Source organism: Lottia gigantea (genome assembly GCF_000327385.1).
Source record: "Lottia gigantea unplaced genomic scaffold LOTGIsca_51, whole genome shotgun sequence".
Classification (NCBI taxonomy): Eukaryota; Metazoa; Mollusca; class Gastropoda; family Lottiidae; genus Lottia; species Lottia gigantea.
Window position 1 is genome coordinate 545,700 of NW_008709752.1, and position 23,800 is coordinate 569,499.

Consider the following 23,800-nt stretch of genomic DNA (forward strand, 5'->3'; position numbering starts at 1 on the left):
TATGTATTATCCCTTTTTGTTCTTGTCGTTAAACGATCCTGGTTTCTATACATGATTCTCAAACTTGATAAACTTTAATCTCAGTGAAAAACGAATAACATATTTCTGATTTACATTTTCGATTTTTTAAAATTTTGTTATTGTGTTGCTGTAGAAGCGTTCTTTTGATCCTCAAACTTGATAAACTTTAACCTTAGTGAAAAACAAATAACGATTCGATATCTGTTTAATTTAGCTATTGTTTTAAGGTCGTTTTGCAGTGCAACAATCCTGGTATCCATTTCTGTTTTTCGTTATTAATTTTTCGGTTTTATCAAATAAAACAAAGGTTGATATTCGCAATTGCAATTTTAAATCTTATACCAAGGCCTACATACAAGACTAGTCGAAATCGGTCAAAACTGAAGAGGCTATAGCATTTGTTAACAATTCTATCAAAATTGTCTCGCTTTGTCGTCCGTTTTTTACTCTCGCTTTCTCACCCATTTCCTCGTTGTGGAAATGTGGACGTATATTGCCGTCGCCCCTGTCCGTGCGTCGGTCGGTCCGTCCGTCCACATTTGCTGTATGATAGAGGCTACAGTTTTTATCTGATCTTGATGAATATTGGTATGCATGTATTTATTGATGAGTCCCGGTCATGTTCGAAATTGGTAATAATCGGATGAATAGTTTCAGAGTTATTGCCCTTTAATTAGTTTAAACGCGTTGAATTTGGCTTGTATGCATACTAAAGGCTAACAATTTTATCCTTTCTTGATGAAACTTACAATGCTTGTAAATATTGATAAGACCTCAGTCAAGTTCGAATTGGTAATAATCGGATGAATGGTTTCACAGTTTTTGCCCTTGACTTAGTAAAAACTTGTTAAATTTGGCTTGTATGTGCGATAAAGGCTGCAATTTTTATCTGATGAAACTTAGTATGCATGTATATATTGATGAGATCTTGGTCAAGTTCAAAATTGGTAATAATCGGATGAATGCTTTCAGAGTTATTGCCCTTGACTTAGTAAAAACGTGTTAAATTTGGCTTGGATGCAGGAAAAGGGGTGCTAATTTTATCCGATCTTGATGAAACTTAAAAATATATTGATAAAATTTCGGTCAAGGTTGAATTTGGTCTTAATCGTATGAACGGTTTTGGAGTAACGCTTCAAATTTGGCTGCGTTTTTTTTTATCTGATCTAGATGAAACTTGGTATGCATGTATAGATGAGATCTCACGTTAAAATATGGTAATAATTGGATGAACGAGTTTGGAGTTACTGCCCTTGAATTAAATCAATGCGTTTAATTGGGCTACATGGTATAACTGATCACGATGAAACTTGGTATGCATGTATATATGGACAAGATCTCAGTCAATTTCTTAATTGGTAACCATCGGATGAACTGTTATGGAGTTATTGCCCTTGAATTAGTTCAAGGCGTCTAATTTGGCTTGTAGTGACTACATTTTTTATCCGATCTTAATGAGATCTCATTAAAACTTAAAATTAATAACAATTGGATGATTGGTTTCACATATTAAACCACTACAGACTTTGTTATCATTCCTGACAGCTGGTAGTGGGCGTATGTTACCTTGCCTGGCAAGCTATCTTTCCTCGTTTTCTCATCGGCTTCCATTTATACAACTTAACCTAATATTCTCTTCTTTTTTTTCGTTGCTCAAAAGTAGATATATTATGCTGTAGGTCTAAACAAATTTTAAGTCTTTAACAGAGGTATATACAGAGGTATATACCTTCATAAATTGCTAATATAAAATACTTGAATTGATTTAACTTACTCTGTAGAAGAGGAAATATGAACTTCATCCAGACTATGAAGAGAAATGATAATCAATATTTCGACCAGTAATACAGTTTCTAAAACACCCTACGAAAGTCCAAAAGTCATGAGATTGTAGGCACGATAGAGATTACAATTTTTATCCAACCTAGATGAAACTAGGTATGCATGTATAATATTGACGAGATCTCACTCGAGTTCGTAATTGGTAATAATCGGATGAACGGTTTCTGTGATCTGTGCATCTGTTTAAACCTGTATGTATGACGACATAAAGACTGTGCTTAGCTGTGCTTTGCTATGGTGGAACTGACTTTTTATGTTTCTTAAAATTCGTTTCCAGTACCAATGCACCTTTAGAGTTGAGAAAACAATCGGCCAAGCTTGGTTGAAATCACTAGAGTAGCTTGGGCAAATTTGACAGAATTGCAAAAATTGTGACTTAATTATACCAGGAAAAGGTATGCTTTTAGGGTTAACTGGACTCTTGTGCGAGGGTAATGAGTATCAGTTTCTTTCATTTCTTGTGTTTCACTCCGTCCCCAAACACCAGGTCACAGAGACTTATATGTAATGGGCATTGACTTTGTGTGCTTTTGAATTTTTACAGATACAGTCATCGGGTTAACAGACGAATTTCCGCTGTATATTCCTATAGTATTATTAATATGTACAATTCTATGGTATTCATTACGTCGAAATCAAATAGGCATAACTACCTTCGTGCCACGTGTTACCGATGCAAGTAAAAAGAATGTGGTACAAATGAACGAAAAATATTTGGTATATCTGTGCGATGAAAAGAGAGATTGTGATGGCTGAGGTGACAGGCAGAGAGGACTAGTTTTATTGTTTTTACTTTCATTGGTGTGGAAACAAACATTTAAAATTTTGATATCCACCCCATGTGATATCGAACCCTATTATAAACCCACCATAGAATATAATTGGATATTCACCGACGATGAATTGAAACTCTTGAAAGGTAAAAGAAGTAAAACACTGGATTTTATAGGCGTTGATGAACCTGTGATTAACATTAACATGAACGGCTCAGAGATTGAGGAGGTGTTGTACATTAAACCAATTGCGTGAATTTTGTAACAATTGCACAAAATATGCTAAGTTTTTACCTGTTTAAGTAAGAAACAAGGGAAGAGGTAGTATATTTCGGAAATCTTGGAGCAGATTCATGATTCCTACGGACAAACTACTTAGTCAAGTAGTGGAAATAGGGTCAAAGGGAGCAATAAATTCAGATGCCAAAAAATCGGGAAAGGAACTAGTTTGGGCATATTTACGAATAGATCGCAGTAAATATTTACCCAACGATTATATTGGATTTCCTCTTGTTGCTATTTCAAAGGTGTGGAATTTTATTGATGGACATGTTCATAATAAATCTAGGATTTTTGTGGCCACAGATAACCTGGATGTGAGAAAAAGTGCTATATCTAAATATGGTACAAGATATATCGTTAAGTTACACTTACACCATGAATACAGATAATATGCGGTCTAATTTAACACTGGAATGTAATTTTCAAGAATCTGCTTATGTTGATCAGTTAATGTTATCGAAATGTGATGTTTTTATTTATTACATACATAGTGGCTTCAGTATTCACGCTTCATATCTCAAAACTGGGTGGAAGAATATTTGTTCTATCTTACGAAACAGCAGCAGTACATTTTCTCTTCAAAAAACAAACATTCATTGATTCAATGGGCCTGATTCTCCCAAATATACAGGCCTATGATGGGACAATCACTTCCTTGAAAAATTGGAATAGATGGTCCGAATCGGATTTGTGGTTTTCCGTAATATCAGTTTGTCATGATTTTTCGATGATATTGGTTAATATATTATTTACATAATATTATTTGACATTTTGAGAGGCTTCTTAAGATTTTTTTTTTTTTTTGAATTGACCTTTTTATAAAGTTCATATAAAGTTTTTCTTCCCAGACAAACTATGATAACTATAGAAAGAGCTTTTAAACATATTGTATTAATGTGATTTATTTGTGGTGGTATGGTACTTTATATCAGTCGTCGGCATACTTTGCCTCAATATAGGAAGGGAAATAAGAAAACGACTTATTTTTAAAACTGTTTTTTCTTAAAACCAGAAGTACACATTATTTTAGAATAACATTATTCCACATTAAGGTAAAATGTTTCCATCATTTTCGGCTCTGTATTAACCAAACACGAATAGCTCTGTTCGTCTTCTTCTCGTACATTTCTTATATTCAAAGACCATATGTTGGGTAATGGTCGAAGTAATGCGAATCTTGGGTCACTGGTTTGTGATGATAAATTAATAAACAGGAGGGTCTTTGATTCGGTCTTATACCATAATACCTGTAAGTAATACAATACAATACAATACAGGTTAAAGCCACACCGACACGCACTTCGGCTGTGCGAATGATGAAAGTCCTCGTGAACAAGCATGAGCCGTATGTTCAGGGTACATACAATGTCGTACAGTCGGGAATAACAGTTGATACAAATTGATAATATTTCTCTGTGAAGCAAATATGAAAGGTTAACTTAGGAACAAATAGCTTAATTGAATATATATATTATGATGATAACCACAATAGCATAAATTCAGAATAAAAAAAATATATTGTCACTTACTGGTAGATTTACTGTGTGCTCAGTCTTCATTTTACAGGGTAGGGCGACTGTTGAACCTTTCTTCGCCGAAATGACACCTAAGTATGTAACATACAATTTCATTTATCTAGCCCTGACCAAATAGCCTACACTTTGGCTTTCTGGCCACCTTTTAATAACACAATGTAATTAACATAATCACAATTTCGTTTCTATTTTGAGTCCTTATAATTGTAGAATAAAAAATGAAATTGTAATGGAATTTTAATGAGGTGGCTAATTACTTGTCCTAAACAGTTCCTTTTTCTTATTTTTCACCTTAACTTCTTAGGTTCCATTTCAGGCTTTGCTATAAATATTTAAAAATAACATTGCTGCCATTGCTTCTCTCTTCGTTACTATACAACCCCAAATTTATGGACTGTTTGAGGTACATATTTGAGAAGCCTCACTGTACTAGTACGTCGTTTGATGGATGTATGTTGTTTGAAAATAGCTCATTGTCATCCTTATATTTTACTTTGAACATACAAAATTATCACTTACGTATATTTCCAATTTCGCCTATTTTATTAGGTTTACTGTCTATTTTCATTTCGGATTCTGAAAGAGAAACAGATTGTTGAAATTTATGACATTAGATTTACCTATCTGCCGTCGTTTGCTATGATTGACTAGGGAATCCACACTAAGTAGATATTGGTAAGGACTAAACATTTTATTCTTCTAGTCTTGTTAAATGTCCACCGTGCTTATAGTGTGGTGATTTCATTATCTTGCAGAATTTCAGGAAATAGTTATATTAGTAAAGATAGCTCAGATGTCACATAAGGGTCTTTGCTTGCAATACAAAGCCACAAAAATACAAAATAAGAAATCTGACATTTTTATGTTAATAAATTTCATAATGAAAACTATTGAAAGTCATTTTCTGTCGAATTAAGAGAATTGCAGTGACTTAACGAGTATTTTTTGATGAAATTATGTCGGAAGAGATTCCACCAATCTATTGAATCTGTTCGGAAAAGGCTCTGTGTAAAAATCTAAGTGGTTTGTCAGAATTGGAATGTTTCTAGAATGCTTGCTTGTTTCCATTACACAAAATTCATTAATTCCCTTCTGATAACTGTTCTGCATACAGTTAATGAATAGATGTTACGCTTTGGGACAAGGCTATATGTTGAAATGTACTAACCGAATACTTCGAGTGTCTTTTGAGTTTTATCAACTTTATTTCTAGCTTCACAAACATAACTACCAAAATCACTTTCTTCCATATTCTTTATAGTCAGAGTCAAACGTTTGGTATATCCCGTTTCTTCTGTAACGTTTACTCTGTATTTCAAACTGTTGAAGAGTTTCTTCCCTTCTTTTATCCACATAACAGCGGCCTGTGGATAGGAAGTGACGTCACATTTCAAAATGGTTTCCGATCCTTTCTGTACTTCAAGCCTTTCCTCAAGGAACTGTATTTCTGGGGCAACTAAAATTGAAATATATCCTAACTAATCAACCTTACTTCTCTAAACAGTCTTGTCAGTAATTTAGCTCATGCAAAAGGAAGCTTGTGGTAAAGATACCCTTTAATCCATGCTCATTAGAGTTTTTGTCGACATCACAAAACATTTTATCGACACGACGTGCAATTTTAATATTGGATGTAGCATATTACTAAAGAAGGGCTTAAACGGCGAACCTAATCCAGAAAACAACAAAATACAACATTATCACCTTCCTATCGTAGAAGTTTATCGTACAGTAAAAAAAAGGTAAATCCCCGGGAACTTTGGGAAAAATGACCTTAAAAATGATGAAATATTCACAAGCAATTCTACTTACACTGGACCTTTACGTCTGTCATCATGTTGATTGTGGGTGGAAAACTGTGTTCCGCGATGCACTCAAAAGTAGAAGCATCATAGCGAGTTACATGGGGAAAGGTCAAATTTGGTCCATGAGATACAATACCTTTAAATGAAATAAAATCTTGGAATTATAAATCACACTTTCCAAAGGCATCTGTCCAAGCAATAAGTCTAATCTACGTAGGATTTCCTTGAGGTATAATACATCTCTCATGCGGTGTGTCCACGGAAAAGCTTAATTCACCAGCTCATGTACATTAGTAAAGAACATTAATGTACGACTGAGATTATTATAATAAAACATTAACACCACCTCTTCCATCGAATAGGGTTTTATTAAGTCGTATTACACTAAGACCTCTACACTTCGTTCAGTGGCCTAAAATCTAACTCAATTCTGTACCGTCCATATAAATTACAACTTTTAATGCGCCATAACAAGTGATTTATTCAACTTGGCTGAAATTTTCTTAGCAAGACAGCAGGGTCAATTTTGATTGAACAATATTTATCTTTGAACACGTAATTTTTCTCACAATGATCCTCTCCTAGAGGATGCCACTCTTTTACCGGCTTAAAAAACACTCTGCATTTCTTGCTAAATTATACTGTCTAGCTTCTGACAATATATTTTTCAATTTTGTTATATACCACCAATACATGTCTGTAACCTTGTGATATGCGAAATCGTACTCGAGTTCCAAATTGAAGTATGAGCAGAATAGATAGTGGTTGACTTCATTAACATGTCAACTCGCTACCTCAAACCACGATGATAGACATTTGGTGGACACTGACCCTGTATGATATTATTCACTACGAAAAAACTAGCTGTTGCACTTCTATCTGCCTATTATAAATAGGAATTTGATACTGTACTGCAATCTAAGCAATCTAAAAACTTACGTTTTTCATACTGGTCAGCATATTCATACCACGTGACAAATGGTTGAGGTGAACCGGAAGTACTGCAGGTCAAGGTCAATGATTCTCCTTCCGTTACCATCGTTTCTTCTGGTAACGGTTTTTCAAACTTTGGTGGACCTGAAATTTTGTATAAAGGAAATGATCATATGATCATTTAATTGACCTCGCCGATTGAAATTCTTTCTTGAAATGTAGTGAAATTTAGCGTCATACTGTCAAGGAGAAATGTGTTACAGTATGAAAGTATGAATAAACCTCTGATAATTACATCAATACATTATACTTAATACAATTCTAACATAAAAACTAAAGCCTGTACCTCCAACGCTTAAAACAAAAGTTTTGTTACTAAGTTTTGCACCATGATCGGTAACCAAGCTACAGGTAAATTTTCCAGTATCGGACGGCCGAACGTCAGTAATTTCCAAATTCCAGTCGTGTTCTAGTGGACGTAAAGTTTTATGCCGGGATGCAAACGACATGTGGTTAATTGACACTGTTCTCATTTTATCAAACCATATTACCTTAAAAAATATAACAATGATGATAAATGATGTTTGATCATGGTTGAATTGTGATTGATGTTTTCTTGAGTAATGTATTATGATGATGGTGGATGCTGAACCTTGCTATCGAATGATTATGACGATGATGATTAGGTGAAAGGTGATGGTGATGATTTTTTGTTTAAAGTATTCGTAACATTGCTGAACTGGAATTATTTTTTAATTCGTTTGTCTAAGGCTCGATGTTGTATTTAACAATAAATATGGGTAATAATCAGAATTATATATATATTTACCACTTTATTACGGGGGTCATTAGTGAGATTAAAAAAACATGGTAAGACAACGGTTGAACCTTGAAATGCTGTTTTATTTCTAACTTGATTCTCTAATTCTATTGTAAACAAAAAAAAAAACAGATAAAGGTTCATCTGGATTTTAGAAGAATATATGATTAAAAATTTTGATAAACAGTTAAATAATTAAAAATAAACAAATGAAAGCCAACAATTTTGATTCAAAACTTAAATAAGTACCTAAATGATCAGTAACTCTCCAAATAAATATGGCGACGATTCAGTGTCAACTCTACGGAGGGCACAGAGGATTCACCTTTCAGAAATGAGACTAGTCCGTCTTTAACGAGCCTCAACACCACCCCCCCTCCCCCCCGCCCCTTCGTAGCCGATGTAAAACTTCTTATTATTCAGTTTGTAAGTGCATGGTACTGTTTGCCACTCAGATAATTGGCCCTGACTCGTTCCTTCCACCTAGTGATTCATAGAAACGCAATTCCCCTCATTTGGAGACGATCATCACAGTTACCAACCAGGGGAAGCTAAAATACCTTGAACATTTAGATTAACAATCTTTCGTGCATGTGGGCCTGAGTTGACTTGACATGTGAACTCTCCAGCATCGCTAAGTTGAAGGTCATCAATTTGTAGATTCCAGGTATGAGCTTGATCGTTTATAAATGAATATCTGTTACCAATAGATATCAAGGTACGGTTACGTCCCTTGCCATGGAACCACTTTACCTGAAAAATATATTACGAATGAAATATTAACAACATAAAGGAACGCAATCTATTCATATTTCTGAGTAAACACAAAAATATAATACAAATCTACAGATATTCGCACAGAAATCGTTTTAATTTTCGTAATTTTGTAAGGATTTAGCATTGTAAGTATTGGTTTCTGACTTGAAGATACCTCGATCTTACCAAGAGTCACCAACAATAGAACAGGTGGTATGTGTCTCTACCTACATGTATGTATTATTGCATGCAAATGACTTAATAACATATTACTCTGAAGCATTGAAATTGTTTCCACTAACTTACATTAAACGCTCTCAGGTCGACACTTGTAAAGTTACAAGGTAGAATCACAGTGGAACCCTGAACTGCGGTTACGTTTGTTGGTGGGACAGCTTCCAGGGCAAAAATAAAAAAAAAGAATATGACTTTGGTTGATACATCGAGTCCTTTTATTTATGTTCTGTTTTCATACAATAGTAATTGGTTTTATAAAGATTTCCAGCAAATTCCATGTAAAAATAAGAACATATTTCTCAAAAAACAATGAAAGCGATACAAATGCTTTGCAATTACCACATGAATATCATTAACAAAAACATTACATTGAAGTACAATAATCATGCACCACAGGGAATATTTTACTCACATAGGATATAACAAATTGTTTTAAAATTTAATCAAAACACTTGGGTCACACCTTTTCGGACTCGATATATTCCCTAACATAATCTCTTGAAATCCATCGCCTTCACCATAAGGGACATTAAGAACATGAATTAAACGCTCAGCGATGGACGAGGATAAAGACTTCAACGATAAAAATTATATTTTTTGAAAAAGTCTTGAATAATACTCATTTTTTTAAAATTATCTTATGCTTTATGAGATATCAAAGTAGCACTGAGAATTGCAGCGGGAGATAAAGAAGGGAAGTTCATATCAACCAGTTCTTAGCCACGTTCCACGTTTTTGTATAGTATTTCTCTATGTTAAAGTCCACACTGGCGACAAATTCGTATTGTATGAATTTTTGTGGAAATGTGCCGAGAAATGTGAAACTAACATAGATTACCTTTCACATGTAGAGTGAATCGTCTGGAGTATTTATAATATCCGGAATTCACTTCACAACTATATTCTCCAGAATCATTCTTACTTACATTAAACATCACAATAAAACGTCCAATACCTAGGATAATAAATTGATTTTACATTGTGTTGTATTGTTTTATTTAGCAAAACAAATACTTGCTATAGCCCAAGAATTGTCATACAAAGAAACAGAACACTAAATATTTCAACCTATATACAATCAATATTCAATAGTAGAAATAAAAATATATGACATTAAAGGGGAACGACTTAATGAATAAAATTCTCAGATCATTTCAAGATTGAAAGCATCAAAAATAAATCTATCTGAACTTTGAAGTTCAGAGTAGGATCGCGGATTCATTAATTGATTCATTCTGTGTAATGATGGGAATTGTGGAATAACCAAAATCGACGATGAAAAATACTTGCAACGTAATGCCTTATATTGAGGTCAACACAGAAGAAAGTGAAATTGTGTTGAAGACAAATCAATCCGTTCCACTCATCCAATTATTATTGTAGCTTTGGGAATTTCGGAAGAGAAAAATAGTGTTTATTTTGTCATAGTGGTTCTAAAATATTAGAAAAGAATCTAACTTTTATCTTCAACCTTATATTAAATGATATGCTACTTTTGGAAAAGAGAGTCAATATTTTTTAATTATCTAAGATTACATAATAATATTGAATGCAATTGTTCGCCAAAAGCAAAGAATTGGAAGGACTCTTGATGCCACTTTTCAATAGAGAATGCTTCTGAATTTTGTATTGTATGTATAAACTTTATTGTCATAATATATCTTTTGTGATCAGTTCACCGAGTTGTACTGTTAAAACTGGGTGAAAACATTTTCATCAGTTATCTCCCCTGGAACTTGGTCAGTGAAGTTCGTGTATTGTTTTGCCTTCTTGTTTGTCATGTTTGTTGCAGAAATTTAAGCAACTATGCCGAATGTGGCGCCAGGTAGGCCTATTTTATTCTTCTCTTCTTGACTCACAATACCAATTTTCATTATGAAATACTTCTGATTGATGTACTTCCCATATAAAAAGTTCATTAGCTGCTACCATTGTTTGGTTTTGCTGTTCGGATCGTTATTACTTGATTTATTAGCTTAGGCCTAGTTAACTTTACTTTATTACACTTACTATAATATTTTGCCTCTTTATTTTTCTTGTACCATCTGACATCGTGTTGTTGTGTCAATGTTGTTGGACATTCTATCCTTACATACTCTCTTTCTTTCGCTTCGAAAACTCTTTTCTTATCTAATTTAGTATCTGGTGAATCAAAATAAAAGTCTTTAGCAAACCACACCTAGTCAAAGGTATTATAGTCCAAAAACAACAAACCGCCCTACAGAGACTCGACATGATTATTCGATAATATGACTACAGGAAACTGCCATTTGGCCAATACAATCTGCTACCTAATAAGCACGATATGGATAAAAAAAAAACCTTGTAACAAATCGTATAAGAATCTAGGGTGTTCAAGATCTTATGAAATAACATAGCACGTATTACGAATTTCAAGATATTATAAAGTAACCAAGTATTAGAAAGTGACTATCTTGAATCTTGAATCTTGAAATGTTATAAAAATTAACAAATCAAGTACATGCATTAGAAAATAGCCATCGTAAGTCAGAAATCGTTATGATTCTAGCATACACAATATACTAGTTGCATTATGAATCCGGGTTACTTGTCCTGTCAACCTGTATGATAATTAACAACCCTGTATCAATTGAGAATAGCCACCTACCCTGTACTTGTAGGTGTGTGATTTGTATAACTGATGGTGTTTTATTTAGATGACAAACATACTCTCCGTCGTTGTTTAGCTGAAGATCTTCTATTTTCAGATTCCAATGCAAGTCATCATGTACAACTGAATACTGCGACCCTGGAGTTTGATGGTCGATTGTAAAAGTATCGGTCTCTCCGTCGCGTGACCAGGTCACCTAATATCAACACAAACAATTGAGTATTGGAAGAAAGAATTGATACTCCCTCAGCTAACGGAGGTCGAGTCGCTACTGCTACGTTTGTTCAAAACGTATTGTGCAGCGTAACGAAACGGCTGTCTTTCACCCAGCTTGCCTAGAGAACCGTTACAAAACGGAACAAATGCAGAAGAATACATACGATTCCCTCCCACAACGGAAATTTTTTTTGTAAAGGCCTATTACATACTGTCACTTTTTGTAGTATTTATCCAGTTTTACTACGGCCTATTATGTTTCTCATCCGCACCGTGCCTGTCGTGGCAATTTTTTTACGGCTTTGTTGGCCCGCCCCATGCCCATCGTATCTCATGTTTTCCAAAGTTGGTATGGACCCTGATTGCTGTGACTGCCGGGAACATAGTATAAATGTAGCATAAGTTACTTTCAGTGAATTAAAATATCAACCTAGCAGATAGTAATCCTTCAACGTCTTTGAACAAATCTTTTGTTTACAGAACATTGTCTCACAAATACCTAAGGGTCTTGAACCATGTGTATGCACCCATTTTTATGCTGGTTTGTCCAATGCAGAAAAGTTTATAAACCTGACAAGTTATTGCAGATTTTACCTTGTACTGACTAGTGTCGAATTTAGGGAGTCTACATGGTATAATCAGAGTTGAACCCCGATTTGCGAATATACGCTGATCAGGAATAGCCAACACTTCGGACCAGAATCCTACAAAACACAATCAGATAATAGAAAGATGGGGATAATGGTTGGGACAAATCCTTTGAAATCCCTTACAATTGTTTGAGGATCTTTAGCATGGACAGTTTGTAGCACACATAAATATGATTATGGTCACATTATGCCATTATTATCGTTACAGTTATTCTTATCTGTAGGTGGGGTATTCTTACCAAAAAAATGTCATCGAATAATGTTTTGCAGGGAGCGTGGCTTTTTTGTAAATCATTACTATTCTAATCAGACAATAGAACAAAATAGCAGGATGACTTTTCGGGTAATCGTTTGAGAAAATTCTGTGGGGCAACTGCCTCGGGATCTTTAGTCTGTAGCACACGGATTTCAGTTTATTGTCACATCGGAACAACAAGAAGCTAACTGGCCAATCTCTGACACAAATAGAAGATACCTATTGCACATTTGTAAGCACTTAATCCATCCAGCATAGCATATGACCCTGGCAACGTATTCTCGAAACGATCTTAGCGCTAGGATGTCCTAAAATCAATGTTCGAAGATAAGAATCTAGGATATTTAGCGCTAAGATCGTTTCGAGAATACGTGTTCAGGAATCTGAACTTAGCGAGTAACTGGTTTACTGATAGAAAGAAGAAGGAATGGACTTACCAAAAATAACGAGAAAGCCAAACACAATGTACATGTTCATCATTCAATCTGGAACAGTATTGTGTGGGATGATTTCCTACAATTTGACTATAATTACACAATTTAATGATGACCTTCAAATGGTATACTTAATAATCACTCCGTTCTAGGTCATACGTCCACTCGCTGACACAGCACCCCGCCATTTTGTTGGGGTTTGTTTTCAAACATTTAGATAAAATTACTATCCCATCATTTTTATTTTTTTGTGTGTCTTTGTGGGGTAGGGAGTGGTGGCTCCTGCTGTAACGTATCATATGTCTACAAACGGAATATTAATTGCAGGTATTTGAATTGTAAGGAAATGTGTATTGCCTTCGCCTGTTTTTTTAGGTGACCCGCTTTAGTCAAATGACCATATAATCCAACCAATATCAATGGAACGTTAATGCAATCGTACTACATACAAGTATTGCTTTCAAGTGAAACACGATAATTTTGTAGGCAATGTAATTGTCACATATAATTTAGCATAATATCAAACAATTATATCAATTATCCGTACTCAGAACCCCCAGAAAATTCATTACGTCTGACTTACGGCAAGAGACAGCTTTTTCGAGAGCTTGTTGTTGTAACAAATTATATATTCTGTATCTAATAAATTTACCGTGTTACTTTAAGGTATAAGGTAAAAAGGTAAATGGTTATATTGCAACTGTGGACAATCAGGTCGTGGGATCGGGTATTTTTCTTGTACTTGATTAAATTGGCACCATTTATAGTCGACAATCGAATTTAAAAGTCGCAATTTCGACTTGTTTTTTCTCTGCGATCCATCCTGCTCATTCGAAATATTAAATTAATGAGAAAGCTGTTTTCGCAAATTCCATCAATTAAATTCTTTTTTCAACTAAAACACCACCAGTGGGTGAAATTTCACAGAATAAGTGAGTTAAGATAAAACAAACAATGTTTGGTAAAAGTGTGCTTAATCAGATTGAAACGACGATCTAGCTAGGTTGTAGAAGATATAACGTCCGAAGACCAATGCCACATGACAACATAGTGAACACCTGATCACTTACACGTGTTTCTTGTATTTATTTAATATATTAATTGTTAATCTGATTAATGAAATAAAATGCTAATATCATGACATTTTACAGTAATATTTCACGATTCTGAGTTGAAGAATTTATTGATGAAATGTTGTAAAATCGCAGCTTTTCTAACAACTTCAAGTCACCTTCCTAGAAATATTATTTCGAATGCTTAAATTCAGTCTTCTTGAGTGTGTGGGGGAGTTGGTAGTTGACCTTTTGACGATATTTAACTTCTGAGGGTTAGTAATAGCTCAAGTCAACCAGCTCACAGCAAGAAGTATTTACAGAACGCACGACAGAGAGGCAATGATTCCCATGACTATTTCAGTGGTGACATTGACATTCGCAATATCCATCGTTTGTCTACCGTAAATAATCCATTATTACGACTATAGATAATTAAGAATGACTACGTGGAGGATAGTTCAGAAGATGGTAGCAAGTTTATCCTCTATGTGATCAAATGTTTATTAATAAATAAAATATTCTACACAATGTGACTAATAATATTAATATATGGTGTTATATTGTTAATGAAACAAAATGTCACAGTTGAATCTAATTAAGCACATGTTTCAGTACTAATACTCACACTTTTTACTCTCATATCAAAATCATGGCTACTTTAGTCTCTCTCTTTCTTTTGGTCGGTAAGTTTTTTTTAGCATTTATTTTTTATAAAGTCCACGATAAATGTTTTTTTTACTTCCTACTTTGCATGGTAATGTAAACTGATTTTTGTGCAAACTTAAAAGCAAATTAATTTTACGTAAATGTACCTCAAACATGGAAAAGTGTTCCGGCGAACGCCACTGTTAAAAAATTAAATGATGTCACAACGTGAATACAGACTTGTATATTGTTTAAATGGGCAAAAAGCTGCCGTGTCAAACCTTCATGATATACTGATAGGCTAAAAGAAACACCATGATTGTATTTGCATTTTGCATTGCATATGATGTAATTAAATCAGAAAAAATCAATCAGTGTGATACAGACTTAAAGGCAACAAACAATCGGCAGTAGAACAGCAAATGAGTTTAGTGACAACAGAACATGTCAGTGCCAGCGTCTGTTGTATCAGTATTTCAGAAGTGACGTTTCTTTTGCCTTCAGTATACACTTTTAGAAATCCAATTTCTTAATTTCGTAAGTTGTCTATGACAACACAGTCAGTATTAAACACCCACCACTGTCTGTAACCATATCACCATGTTCAATATATATAATTATCTTGTACTTTAGGTGGATTTATCTCTGTGTATTGTGATTTAGAAGGTCGGCCGGTGATCTCTGTCAGTGTTGTCAATGGCTCTACTGCTATTCTCCCTTGCTCGTTTCCAAACCTGAAAGCCAATAAGGTAATATTGCCATATACTTATAGGTGTATTATTCTTCTGAATGGTCGGCGGCACTTAGTTGGTTTTAGTTGCCAATTCTATACTTGGAATAGGTCACATTTGTTCAATATTAATATTATTAATTTATCAATAAAATTAATCGGTTGCATATTACAAAATAGAGATCAATTGTGGTCAACTGTTATCGTGTCATAATCCGCCATGTGGACAATATAATATCGTACGCTCAGAACAATATACTTAACCATATCATGGTCACCTTCACCTTCTTCATGTATCAAAGTATGCTTCCTCTGACTCTATACTAGTTAACTATATAAATATTGCATACTAGTAATAATTTATCATTGAAAGTAATTTATATAGAAGCCCAAACCGTTTTTAAATACAATGTCGAATGATCTCCAAACACATTTCCTCGGTCTACATGCATTTGGTAAAACGAGAAACTTTAACAATTTTGAAAATTTAACCAACCTTGTACTTACTTAATTTTCATCTTTCCGATCTTGATCTGCTTAACGAGATAAAATGATAAAATGTCTAAAGGATTACATTGTAATATACCATTAAGATCATTATAGTAAATATCAAAAGCTGGGTATTGTATTTTTACCCTTTCAGAAATCGTAACGCGATTTCCTTTGACGATGAACCATTGAGAAAACCACTACCAACGTCTATTAATTCTGGTATTTCATTTCATTTTAACACGAATACCCAAACCTATGTATTTATATTATGTCTTGACACATTTGTTGGCAGATTTTTCCAAGAATACGTATCTGTATTAGAATATCAGTTTCAACGTAAAATTGATAGTCTTAGAATGATTATGCGTTAATAAAAACATAAACATGGATACACATTACCACTTTGAAATATGTTCTTACAGGGGAAGATTTTCGGTTGTTTTTTTATTCAATGTAGAATTACAAAAAATAAGTTTTATTAACGGAAAGTCATTCAGATACAAACAGCAGACAATCAAATTTCGATTTATTAACGAATGTGCAAGACTTTTAGTATATACCTTAGCTCATGTCGTAGGTATTATGGTTTGACCCAACTGGTACCCTATTAGCTATTGGATCCAGAGTATATGGGAATGCTGGTATAAGAGTTAATAATCCCAGTCCCTCACAGTGGAATCTGGTAATACAGAAGATTAACATGGAAGATGGTGGGAACTATACCTGTACTGCCAACACCCTACCAGTTCAAGAGCAAACCGTTACTTTGAACATTAGAGGTGAGTTAGATCCAATTAAAACATTTAATTGTATCGTGAAATACTGCGTCCGGGCAATAAGATGGACAAAGCAAGACTGTTTCCCCTTCTTCTGTGAAGATCATAGAGAATGTTATTCGTAAATTGTGCTTTGATACATGTATGCAACGCAATGATAAATATCAGTTCTGATTCGAACGAATATTATAGTATCATGTTGCATATTAGCTGCAACAGTATATTCATTTTTATTAAACAATTGTTTGACATATGACAAAAATACAAAAGGTGTGATGATAACGGCTTTAAAACTGACACAAGGTTAACTTTTTGAAGCGCTGGCGATGGCATCTTAATATGTCGTACCTTGAGTAGGATTCGAAACACAGGCATCCAATAGCCAAGGAGATGACTATCCAACTCCCTATCCGAGCTAACAAATGATAATTGTTGTTTTTTCAGTTTCCCCGAGGATCGCCAACTCGAGTAAATCTAACATCACTGTAGTAGAGGGTGAATCTATCAGTTTATTTTGTCAGACAACCGGACTACCTCGACCCACTGTCACTTGGTTTAAACTCTCTAGATCTGGTGATATTAAAACACGTAAGTAAAAGTTATAAAGATACATATTGTAATCCGGTAAGCTATTTCTGTTGAATTATTTGTAACTGCTAGTAACTGTAGTTATTCCCCTTTCAATACAGGAATTGGTAGGGGTGAAACGTTGAAATTAAAGGAAGTCAGACGAACTGATGATGGAATGTTCCAATGTTTAGCTGATAATAACTTCCTACCAACTGTATATAGAAACTTTCGGATCACGGTTCATTGTAAGTTACAGTTTTTAACATCGGGGAATATAATAGTCATTGAGTTTAGTCGACAAATGTCCATAAAGAACAGTACGCAATGACTTCAATAAACTACTCTTGAAAATGTTGAAGAACCAATGCTTCAAAAGCTTCGATTTCGTATCGTACCATTTAAGTAAATATCAAGAATAGGACTTCACTTAGTCAATCTAAAAAATTTTATACTAGTTTTCACCTTTCAGATTTCATCACGATCTAATATTTTTTTTAAGATCCACCGGAAGTTAAGCTCCCTGTTACTAGAATAGGGCAAGCTAAAGGCAAAGACACCATATTGGAATGCTACGTCACTTCCGTTCCAAGGGCGATAATTAGTTGGGAGTTTAAGAATAGAATGCTCAGAATGGGAGTGAAACATTCAGTAGACCATTTTATAGATAGTTTATCTCGAGACGTGTATAGTTTAGTCATTAGAAACCTTAATCAGTCAGACTTTGGTACCTATACCTGTACGGCTGCTAATCAAATTGGAGAGACAATGAAATCAGTGCAACTTTACGGTAGGTAGTAATTCATATTACATCCTTTGAGGTTGGTACATTTGGAGCATTCTCTCAAAAACCGTACGATCAATTTCCAATAAAAGAATACAATATCTGACTTTACCAATATTCAGTGCTTTTGGGTAACTTGACTCTTGTAGACTGTGGTTCCAGCATAGGCTGAAATGTTGTTTTATCGTTACCCAATCGATATATTATTTGGAAAGGTGAACTTTGTTAATTGGGTCAACCACAGGGGCGGATAATTGCTCGAATTCCATCTGAAAACGATCAAAACAATATCGTTGTTAACGTCGAAACCCATTATTTTAAGAAACAGTTATTGTTATCAAACTGATTTTTATACGCCCACATAAAATGGTGGACGTCTATTGTCGTCACCCATGTCCGTCCGTCCGTTCACAATTGCTCGTAAACACTCTAGTGGGCACAATTCTTGACTGATTTTGACGAAACTTGATTTGATTGTTTGTAATCTCTCAAGGATGAACCCTATTGAAAATTAGAAAAATCGAAAAAAATATTTAGAATGAGTTATTGCTCGAATTCTTGAAATACTCTAAAAGGTTTTGATGTAACGTAGTGTGAATGTTTGTAACACCCAAGGATGAACCGTATCGAAAATCAGAAAAATTGAAAATATATTTAGTATGAGTTATTGCCCCTGTTCTTGAAAACGCGTTCACCTTAGCTTGCAAACACTGTAGAACGTTCAATTATTGACAGATTTTGACGAAACTTGGTGTAAATGTTTGTTATCACCCAAAGATAAAACCCTATCGAAAATCAGAAAAATCGGAAAATGTTCTTGAAAATGCGTTCAAATTTTAGCACGTAAACACTCAAGAAGGCACAATTCTTGATTGATTTTGGTAAAACTTTGTGAGTGGTTGTTATTAACCAAGGATGAACCCTATCGAAAATTGGAAGAATCGAAAACGCGTTCAATTTTGAGCTCGTACACGCTCTATTTAAAATCAGAAAAAATCGAAAATATTTAGTATGAGCTATTGACGGTACCATTAGTAAGCCCATAAACACTCCATAAGGCACAATCCTTGATGGATTTTGACGAAACTTGGTGGGAGTGTTAATCAACCAAGAATGAACCCTATCGAAAATCAGAAAAGTCGAAAAATATTTAGTTTGAGTTATTGCCCTTGTTCTTAAAAAAACGCGTTCAAGTTTTAGCCTGTAAACACCCAAGAAGGCCCAATTCTTGCCAGATTTTGACGAAACTTGGTAATATTATAAAGTATCGCCCCCAAAAGACTGAAGAATGAATATTTCATACTGGCAATTTTTACTGTACTGCCAAATATTTTTATTTAAAATCAAAGCTCCCAATAGGCGTATATTACCTGGCCTGGCAAGCTATCTTCATTTAATTCAGATTATCAAGGTGGATATCATAACACGGTTGCTTCAACTTCTGTAACACATATACAAGCTAGGGGTAATACAACTGACAGATATAACCTTATAGATTTTGATGGTATTGTGTATAATGGATCAGGTAATTACCTTTCCTTCAATTTTATGCATCCTCTTTTCAGTGATATTTGAGAAACGAGTGGTTGTTGGCGTTTGAAATGATTTTAGGTGCGTTCAGTGGACACATGAGTGTATTTGCTGCTTCGCTAGCGAAATCCCACTACTGGATAATTCGATCCAACCGATCTAATTTAAGATTAATAAAAAATTCACCCGGAAGGAATTCCAGGTTCGAGTGTATATTTATACCTTTGGGAAGCTGAAGTAAAGTCAAACCAACCCGTTTGATAGCTCTACACTTAAATAGAACTGACTTTTACATTCCTTTTGATTTCTGTGTTGCTGATGAAATATTTATATATGTTACTTTTTGTACAATACAGGGATTGAAAAGATATATATCGGGGACAAAATATAGCTTGTATTTCTTTTTAATGAAATGTCATGTCATGGATTGGGTGGCCTTGGCAGAATTTATTTTCTGGCGTTGTACGATGAAGAAGGATGGGTCTAAAGTTTTTATTCTGGACATATTCTCTTTCGTCGTTTCGTCCATCCATCTGTTCATATATTAATATTGTTAAAGCTATATGATTTATATATAAATTCTTCTTCTACTGCGATGACATTTACAGTTGAGTGATGCCTCACATCATTTAGGTATCTAGTTATCATATTCAACAAGCCCACGTAATAACGCTCATTCGATATCTATTACACCTGATAATGGTTTTTGTTTCAGATTACACAAGTAATGCATCGAGAATAACCAGTACTGGTAGTAAGATACGAGTTCTGGTTACTGATGCTGTATTTTTTGGCTTATTATTCCTGTACTGTTTATAAATTCTACTGCTTGTATATTATAATCCTGTTTGTATATAGTAATATTTATAACTTTACTATTTGATATATATACACTCCACTCCAAAAGACAAACCGTAACATTAAAAATGGAAACCCTATGTCCAACTTTCATTCTTGTTTTGTAATATTGATGTACTATTTATTTATTTATTATTTATTTCGTTTTACCACCTTTTTGTTTCTTGTTTTTTTCTATGTTTATAATAAGTAGAATAAAACTGTTGGAATATTTGTATCGTTTGAATGTACAAATACTCTTGCTATTAACATAGTCTCTTCAACATGAGACTATTACATAAATCTACCTAGCCCGACAAATATTACCCTACCCGTTCATCGGACGTGATGAACGGATGTGATATCGTCACATTTCTGGCAAGACTCAAAATGTCACATTTTATGGGAGTTGCTCCGTTCCATCTTATGAGAATTTTCACCATGTCAAATTTGATAAAACTTTTGGTATATATACAACGCTGAACCATTCATGAATCCATAAAGTCATTTCCGGATATTTTGCAAAGCCCCTGTATCCCAACCGGTAACACAATACAGTCAAGTGGTAGACTTAACATACGAAGGAAAACCAGGGTAAATCTGGTATTATGGAACGAAGTATATGATAACATTTTAATAATATCACCTGATTTTCACATAGTCATTATGCGTTATATTTTGTAAACGAATTTCGCGAATGATATATGTGGACGGTGGTAAATCTCTCTCGTATGAAAAGGTATTGATTGGTTAAATTCAGCGGCTCATGCGCAGCTATTTGGTTGAAGTAAAAAACGGATACATTCATATATTGACAAGAGGACGTGTTTTCATATAAACATTTCCTCATCTTTTACCCCTCTCCAATCTGTTTTACATTTGAATCCATTATTTATTTGGAAATTATCTGTAACATTTTCACAAAAGTGTTTTCTTATAAATCTTTTCTAGCAGACAAATGGTAAAATTCGCGTAAGACAACCTCACATAAACTAGGAATTGAACTGCCAATTTAAGATAAACTGTTTAATAGGAAAACAAACAAGTTGGTGGAAGAATGGAAGATATCATGCATGTTCCTGAAAAGAAAGAGAAATTGAAAGACATAAGTTGTGCCATATAATACTGATTGGATTTCGTCTACCCTGAATGATAGGTTACTTCCCTTGATGGGACATTCGTGATTTATTTGAATTTTATTAACAAACATATTTACGCATATTGGCGTTCAGATTCACAATTTTATAACAATATGGAAACTTTATAATATTTTAATGTGCTTCACTGTGCAGTTCGACACTACATCAAACATGTTGACTAATAAGAGACGAATATGGGTCACCATCCTGCATACTATATACATGTATGTATACATTTATTTAAAAATTCCCAAGACTGAATAACCATTTCGCCTTAGTAGCCCCAAATCTATATTCAGTAACCTCCGAAAAACCGTACCCTTAACTTGAATAATTACACATATCTTACCATTTACGAATAGGAACCTCCGCCATGTGAACCACCACCGCCTCCTGAGTAACCTCCCCGGCCATGTGAATAGCCTCCTCGACCTCCTGAATATCCTCCTCCATATTGGCTGCCACCATATTGACTTCCGCTGTAACCATATGACGGGGCACCATATCCGTAGGCTGGGTATCCTCCATAACTAGGATATGAGGGTACGCCACCATATGGAGGTACACCACCATAAGGAATGGCACCGTAAGATGGAGCCACGGCTCCGTAACCAGTCCCAGTTCCATAAGAAGGAGCTATGGTTCCATAGGATGGAGCTACTGTTCCGTAACCAGTTCCATAGGATGGAGCTACTGTTCCGTAACCAGTTCCAGTACCATAAGATGGAGCTACGGCTCCGTAACTGGATCCAGTTCCATAATAAGCATTGGTTGCATACGTTGGTGTCGTAGTATACGTGGGTGCTGTGGCATAGGTCGGAGTTGTGGCATAAGTGGGAGCTGTGGCGTAAGTGGGTGTTGTCGTATAGGTCGGTGATGTGGCGTAAGTGGGTGCTGTGGCATAAGTTGGAGTAGTGGTATATGTTGGAGTTGTTGCGTATGTTGGTGCTGTGGCATAAGTCGGACTAGTAGTGGTATAAGTTGGTGTCGTTGGGTAGCCAGTGGGAAACTGCGCCAATGCGCATGATAACAATGTCGTTAAAATCACAAAACACCTCATGATGGCTGAAAAGAATTTCACTTGTAATTTTTTATATACTTATTAGTTATAGGGCAATATATCTGGTATTTTAAGGTTAGAAAAATTAAAGGCTGCGAAATTTCCAGCATGTTATGAGTTTGATTTAAATGGAAATATTCTTGCGTTCCTTAGCAGTATAACTGAGCAAATCTACAAATTTAGTACAAATTTCAGCTGACCTTTTTCTTCCAAGCGGGAATAAAAAATGGTGATCTTATTTAATCTGTCTTTGAGAGGAGTATAGTCGTCTAAGTAAGTTCTGTAATAAGTGATGGAGCTCAACTTTGCTATCCGTATAACTTTTAAGATCGGGTTCCCATTGTTATCTTGCAGTTATTACAGAATTCTACACCGACTCACCGACTACAGATAATTTCATAGTGGCATCTGCTTACTTGATGGACACGATATAACTTTCTTATAACCGATGACATTATACTGTAGTATCGGTACAAACTGCATGCCAGAATGATGAGAACAACGGTCTAAATTTTAACGTATTTTTCCTTTTCAATTGTAGAGAAATCAGACACCAAATTGTAATTCTGAAACGTGATAAGGTTTTTTAATCCTAACAAGAACTGATGAAAAACTCAACAATAGAAAATCTGATTACCTGACTTGGCTCAATATTTGGACTAATTCATAAAAACACATTTTTGTTCTTTTATACCACGTGGCTTGCTAATTGTGAGAATTTGGGTGCAGAAGATATTCTAGAATGACGTCTGTTAGGAGAAACGCGGGAAACTAAAGCTGTGTGTTAGAGTGTAAGATTATTGATCACCATGTAAAGGACAATTAAAATCTTTTCTTTTCTTTTTATCACGTTCTTCAAGTCTAAGAACACAATGATGATATTCTTTTCAATTTGACTCTATTATATTCTGTTTAATTAAATTAGTCCACTTGTCGAAGATTTCATAGAACAATATATCGACAAAAATATATTATATAATCACATATATTATT

At 34.6% G+C, this 23,800-nt stretch overlaps 3 protein-coding genes across 3 annotated transcripts; 1 reads left to right on the top strand and 2 right to left on the bottom strand.

The window, feature by feature from the left end:
* Positions 1–5,616: 5,616 nt before the first annotated feature.
* Positions 5,617–8,728, bottom strand: LOTGIDRAFT_125638 (hypothetical protein; the record flags this gene model as incomplete). The annotated part of the gene is made up of 4 exons (XM_009062390.1): positions 5,617–5,909; positions 6,266–6,394; positions 7,198–7,335; positions 8,572–8,728. Coding segments are annotated over 4 exons (717 nt in total), but the record flags the coding sequence as incomplete, so codon positions are not given.
* A 7,581-nt stretch (positions 8,729–16,309) lies between these two features.
* Positions 16,310–18,255, top strand: LOTGIDRAFT_125830 (hypothetical protein; the record flags this gene model as incomplete). The annotated part of the gene is made up of 5 exons (XM_009062391.1): positions 16,310–16,371; positions 16,763–16,893; positions 17,335–17,482; positions 17,590–17,705; positions 17,960–18,255. Coding segments are annotated over 5 exons (753 nt in total), but the record flags the coding sequence as incomplete, so codon positions are not given.
* A 3,844-nt stretch (positions 18,256–22,099) lies between these two features.
* Positions 22,100–23,207, bottom strand: LOTGIDRAFT_165374 (hypothetical protein; the record flags this gene model as incomplete). Its single annotated transcript, XM_009062392.1, has 2 exons — positions 22,100–22,812; positions 23,189–23,207. 2 exons carry the CDS (start codon positions 23,205–23,207, stop codon positions 22,100–22,102), a joined length of 732 nt encoding a protein of 243 aa, XP_009060640.1.
* Positions 23,208–23,800: the final 593 nt, after the last annotated feature.